The 6,000-nt window shown below is 45.6% G+C and overlaps 1 protein-coding gene across 2 annotated transcripts in view; it reads left to right on the forward strand.

The window, feature by feature from the left end:
- The window catches only part of LOC129863820 (ceramide transfer protein-like), a 36,472-nt gene extending 31,730 nt beyond the window's left edge, over positions 1 to 4,742 (forward strand). For both annotated transcript variants that reach the window (XM_055936101.1, XM_055936102.1), the window contains one exon: positions 2,571 to 4,742. In XM_055936101.1, the coding sequence (XP_055792076.1) occupies positions 2,571 to 2,698 (128 nt within the window). In that variant the 3' untranslated portion in view covers positions 2,699 to 4,742. The remainder of the gene's footprint in view (positions 1 to 2,570) is intronic.
- Positions 4,743 to 6,000: the final 1,258 nt, after the last annotated feature.

Below are 6,000 nucleotides of genomic sequence, written 5' to 3' on the forward strand. Positions count from 1 at the left end.
CCCGAGCAGCTGCACCGCTACACAAAAACATAGCTGTGAGGACAGTGCCCCCCCCCCCCCCCCCCCCCCCACACACACACACACACACACACACACTTTTTATTACAGCAAACGGGGCACTGAGTCAGCCGGGCTTCATGCAGGCTACACAGTCTCACGGAAGCACACCGTGTTTTGGAAGTTTGTCCATGTTTAATTACCCTCTGGCACCCCGCATTCCATGGTGTTCACAGGGTTCATCAATCTCCCCAGCGTGGAAGTAATGAATTGGGCAATTTGCTCTGTGTCCACAAGGAGGCATCCTACTCCATGGGTGGCTCATCACTGGGATTTATTGTGGATTCCTGCCTGTAGCTCACCAGTCCGTATGAGGTGTCCAGGGGATGCAGGTTATGGGCCCTGTAGGCAATTGGTGGTTGGTAGCGGAGTTGAGGGAACGAGCAGGGTTGGACACGACGATGCTATTGTCCCACACGGTTTAGGTGGTTCATATGAACCCTGAAATGAGCAGTCTTTCTCCAGTTTAGCGCTTTTCATTCCTGGGAATTAGGTTTGATTATGAATCACCCCTATATGTTACCATTCCAAGCTAGGTCGCCAGTACCTATGACTGGTCAGTAGGGTAACCTCTGTTTTTTTCACTGGGTCTATTTTTTTATTTTTACCGGAACGCATCTTACTAGTTTAGGCGGTAATCGGGGTACGTCACTGATCGCCGGAGCCCTTGTACTCAGAGTGGGCCGAGCTTTAGGCAAACTTTGGTACATAAACTAATTTTCAACCCCAAGTTCCATAGCGGTCACGTGACAAAAGTGTTCTCTCTCGCATGTGAGTTTGATAAAGTGTTCCTTATCCATGTTCAGACACACTTTTCGCAAGAGTGGTGGAAATGGAAGAATAAGCAATCTCTCCTAGTCCACAAGGTGGTGTCACACCCTTTCCGATGGCACTTCACGGGAGGCTCGCTGTCTGCTCCGACCAATGGCACGCATGCGCAGATGATCCAGGGCGACACTGAACAGTGACGTCAGGGTACAGGCTACAATTTGTTGTGGATCCCCCACGCTTCTGCAGCATCACCACGTCGGCTGTTCCTGAGGCCTCGGCACCCGTTTTGTGGTAGGAAATGTCCTCCCGTCTCCAGAAGCAAGCAAACCAAATGGTTTCTCGAAGATCCAGGACGGCTGGTACAGACGGTATTTCCTGGTTCCGATAAGGGAAGGGACTTTGCGTCCCATTCTAGACCTACCTGCCCTCAGCAAGCACCTCAGTCTACAAACTCAGAAAGCTCACGAGCCGCCGGCTATTACAGCTGATTGGTTGGTGGTGGCAGAGTCGAGGGGGCATACGGTGTTATACGCATCTGTATTCAGTCTCTAGGCTTCATAAGAAACCAGAAAAAGAGCTGTCTGACTCCATCTCAGCACATCCTGTTTCTGGGTCTCGAGCTAGACTCACTTGTGGCTCCCCGTAACCCAGGCAGCCTTGGTTCGCTGAGATCATTCACCTTTTAGGTGACGATCGTTGTGCCAGGAGCAAAAGCAGGTTTGGCAAGCGAGGCCGGAGATTTGGTTCCTACGGGCCTGGCCCCTGAGTTCCAATCTGATAGCTAGAGGTTTACCTCCGAATGTTATTGCTACCATTCAGTCTGCAAGGGCGGCCTCCACGAGAGGGCTGTATATATGCCTCCACGAAAACGCTGTATATGTACAAGCGTTTTGAGCTCTGGTTCCAAGATAAAGGACTTCCATTTCAGTGCTCTGTGAGGTTCATCCTTATGTTCCTACAGGAGCCTTTCGAGCAGGGACGGGCATTCTCCACGTTAAGTGTACATGGCTGCTATCTCAGTCCTGGTAGTGTGGTTCCTGAAAGGTGTACGTCGTCTCAACCCGATCTCTAAACCTACATGGGACTTGGCGCTGGTTTTGGAGGCACTGTGTGCGGTCCCTTTTTAGCCTCTGGAGTCGGTGGATCTGACGATCCTCTCCTGCAAAACCTCTCTGCTCATGGCTTTGGCCTCGACTAAACGTTTTGGAGAACTCCGCATTGTCAGGTACTCAAGTTCGCCCGGGGCGACTAAGGGGATGTTGCGTCCAAATGGGGAGGTTTGGCAAGTCATGGATATGTCCTACAGGTCCTTAGCTTTTGAGCTATAACTTTTTCACCTCTACCGTTTGCTTCTCAAGAACAACAGAGGTTACATGGCCTGTGTCCGTTGTGAGCTTTACGCACGTAGATTGAACGGACCCAGGATATCTGGTTATGTGACCTGTTTTACTAATCCAACTCGCAGCACGGCGCTCCCTAAGCAGCGTCTCTCCCACTGGATTGTGGAGGCTATCTCTCTAGTATATAGCAGCAAGGGTTACCTAGCGGTGTACGCACCCACTCCACCAAGGGTGACTACAGGAGATATTTGTACTGCGACAAGTAGTTAACCACAGAAAACCATGTGATTAACTCGATTCTTTATCGTTTGACAGCCCTAATTAAATGTGAAGGTGTTGTGAATTAAACTGTTCTCTGTGATATCCTGTGTAACGTGCATTTCCTCTTCCTGTCTGTCACAGTGAACCCGGGAGGCTGGGCTCCTGCCTCAGTTCTGAGGGCTGTGGCCAAGAGGGAGTACCCCAAGTTCCTCAAACGCTTCACCGGCTATGTCCAGGAGAAGACAGCCGGGAAACCTATCCTCTTCTGAGTCCCACAGGACTCACAGCACCCCTGTCCACCCAACAGACTGTTCCGAACATTGTGTACCATTTCAACCCAACTCTAGCTAGCCATCATGCTAAGTGCTAGGGTACAGCTAGGCCTTTTCAGACTAGCTTCCATGCGAGCTCTCTTGCTAGGTCTTCAGCTAGCTTCAATATAAGGCCTCATGCTATCTTCAATGCTCGTTTCCCAGTCTATACCTCAAGCTAGTTCTTTATACTAGCTCGCTGCTCATGCTAGTTTCCTATGCCAGGTTTATGCTACGTCCTTTGCTAATTCTCATGCTAGTTCTTATGCTAGCTCCCATGCTAGTTTCATTAGCTAATGCAGAAAGACCTAAAAGAAAATGTCAATTGTGTTCCCTTTTCTGGCAGAGATATATTAATATAATATATAAATGTACGTATGTGTTATAAGAAATTTATAAGAAAGCAGTTTAAGACTGGAAGACCAAACATTACTCTATTTTAGTCCTGCTTTTTTAATCCTTTTTTAAGAGATGGAGTTTGTTCTGTTGATTTAGCTTTTTATAATAATCAGTGGTGTTACAGATTATTCTCACGCTGCTAATTTTCTTAGTGCAACAAAATCGGATCGCCTTTTTCCCAGAATGATCGTCTTGTTTGTAAGAAACAAAAAACGACAAAATTCCAGAGGGCTGTCATTGAACTATGACCCCTATGACATAAGACTTTTTTTGTTCTGTCTCTCTGGTGAAAACACTACTTTGCTGGTGCTGATGGAGGGACGAGGCTAAAAGTTATTTTATTTTAAAATGTATTAAATCTTCACATTTCTTTATTTTGGGGGTTGTACTTGTGTTTCAATGTTATACTATAACACAATTTTGATTTGGGATTTTAGATATCTGGATTATAACTGTATATAGTGTCAACAACCATTTCTGCTTCACAGCCAGCTGTAAAAATGTTTGCAAATGCTTTTTGTGACTGAATTGACTCTATGCCTTAGACTGGGGGAGATAATACAATACGTTTTGGGTAGGGGAGAGGGTGCTGATAGACAGTACACCCATATGAAATCACTAGAGACTTGCCAAGGGCCTAGTTCCAATACCTGATTATCGTCCCTTTCTCTCCTGCCATCCCTGATATGACTGAGTGGAAACCTGAAACTTGACCCTTACTTATCCAATCAGGATGATGTCAGGGCAGTTATTAGTAGGAAGGGAGGAAGTAAGGAGGTCCTTTTAAGCAAGGCATGGGTGGCAAACTCATTCCATGGAGGCCCTAGTGTCTGCAGGTTTTTGTTTTTTCCTTTCAAATAAGACCTAGAGGACCAGGTGAGGAGTTCTTTACTAATTAGTGACCTTAATGAATCAAGGGAGGAGCGAAAACCCCCAGACACTCTGCCCTCTGTTTAGACCGTTTCTACATTTTACAGCAGACTGAAGCTTTGTCGCCTGCTGGGTACTTCAATGATGGTCTCCACATAGTGAAGACTTGTCTTTAATTTCAGATAGACTACCTATTTATATGAAACTAAGGGGTTAATATGATGTATAATTCATTTCATGCCCCCTTTTAATTCAAACATTGTGATATTGCAATCAGCAGAAACTGATGTTCACCGAAAGGCCAGGTCATTGGAGGAGCTATATGCCAGTCAACTTTTCTGTCCAATGGAGAGATTGGTTCAAATCCTTAGAGGATGATGGTGTGGCCTGTATGCTGGCTTTCATTCCAACTGATCCTTGATTTGGTCAAGTGATTTTACCTTTATGTTCACCCCTTTGTGAAGAAGTCCAATAAATTATTTCTAGACTAATGTATAAAGCCACGTGGAGAAATACCTGGTTAGAAATACATTTTAAGGCTGGTTTCCCAGACTCAGATTGAGCTGACTTCTGGACTAAAAGCATGTTCTACATACACTTTAGTCCTGGAATCAGCATAATGTGGGTCTCGCAAACTGTCCCAATAAGTTGTCTCCCTCCTACGAATGAAGTTACATTTGCACTGAATGTAAAATGTTTGGAAAATCGTGTAAATAAAAGTGTTCACACTAAAGATGTTGGGATTGACTTCACTACTGTGAAATTGTGGCACTTATTTAGTCCTGTTTAGAAAGAAATGTTTGACATTTCTCCAGTTTGGTGTGCTTTGAATCATTGTTTCCCCTCTTCTCTCAGGTTCTAAAAACTCAGGATTTCACTAATTATACAGAAAGCCAATCAGTCAAGGTTTTGATTGGAAACATATTGCATTAGTGTTTGTTTTTGTGACAATACATTTGATTAGAAGACCAGTTGACAGTGACGTGGATTCCAACACAAGCCATAAGACCAAGCGTCCCAACAATCGATTGAAGGCCACTAGCGAGCTACTTTACTTTGTAAAAAAATAAATTGCAAACATGAAACCTTGTCATTTTCCAATAAAGTAAATGTCTATTGTTGGAGCCAATTTGGGTGTATCTTATAGTCTGGTAATATTCAGACAATTACACTACAGACCACTAGGTGCAGATAAATGGTGGTGATAAACACACGTCACGTGACGTGTGTGTGTGAGCTCACGGTTTTACCGCCAGGGTGGCAACTCACTGGGGACATGTCCTCCCCCCTCCCACATTCTGAAATTGCATTTTTGTCCCTCCCAGTTCTATCATTGGAATGTGATCAAATCAAATGTATTTATATAGCCCTTCTTACATCAGCTGATATCTCAGTGCTGTACAGAAACCCAGCCTAAAACCCAAAACAGCAAGCAATGCAGGTGTAGAAGCACGGTGGCTAGGGAAAACTCCCTAGAAAGGCCAAAACCTAGGAAGAAACCAAGAGAGGAACCAGGCTATGCCTGGCTGTGCCGGGTGGAGATTATAACAGAACATGGCCAAGATGTTCAAATGACCAGCATGGTCAAATAATAATCACAGTAGTTGTCGAGGGTGCAGCAAGTCAGCACCTCAGGAGTAAATGTCAGTTGGCTTTTTATAGCCGATCATTAAGAGTATCTCTACCGCTCCTGCGGTCTCTATAGAGTTGAAAACAGCAGGTCTGGGACAGGTAGGGGTTCCATAGCCGCAGCCAGAACAGTTGAAACTGGAGCAGCAGCACGACCAGGTGGACTGGGGACAGGAAGGAGTCATCATGCCAGGTAGTCCTGAGGCATGGTCCTAGGGCTCAGGTCCTCCGAGAGAGAGAGAGAATTAGAGAGAGCATACTTAAATTCCCACAGGACACCGGATATAACAAACTGACCCTAGCCCCCCGACACAAACTACTGCAGCATAAATACCGGAGGCTGAGACAGGAGGGGTCAGGAG

The sequence above is a fragment of the Salvelinus fontinalis genome, chromosome 10 (genome assembly GCF_029448725.1).
Source record: "Salvelinus fontinalis isolate EN_2023a chromosome 10, ASM2944872v1, whole genome shotgun sequence".
In the NCBI taxonomy this organism is placed as follows: domain Eukaryota; kingdom Metazoa; phylum Chordata; class Actinopteri; order Salmoniformes; family Salmonidae; genus Salvelinus; species Salvelinus fontinalis.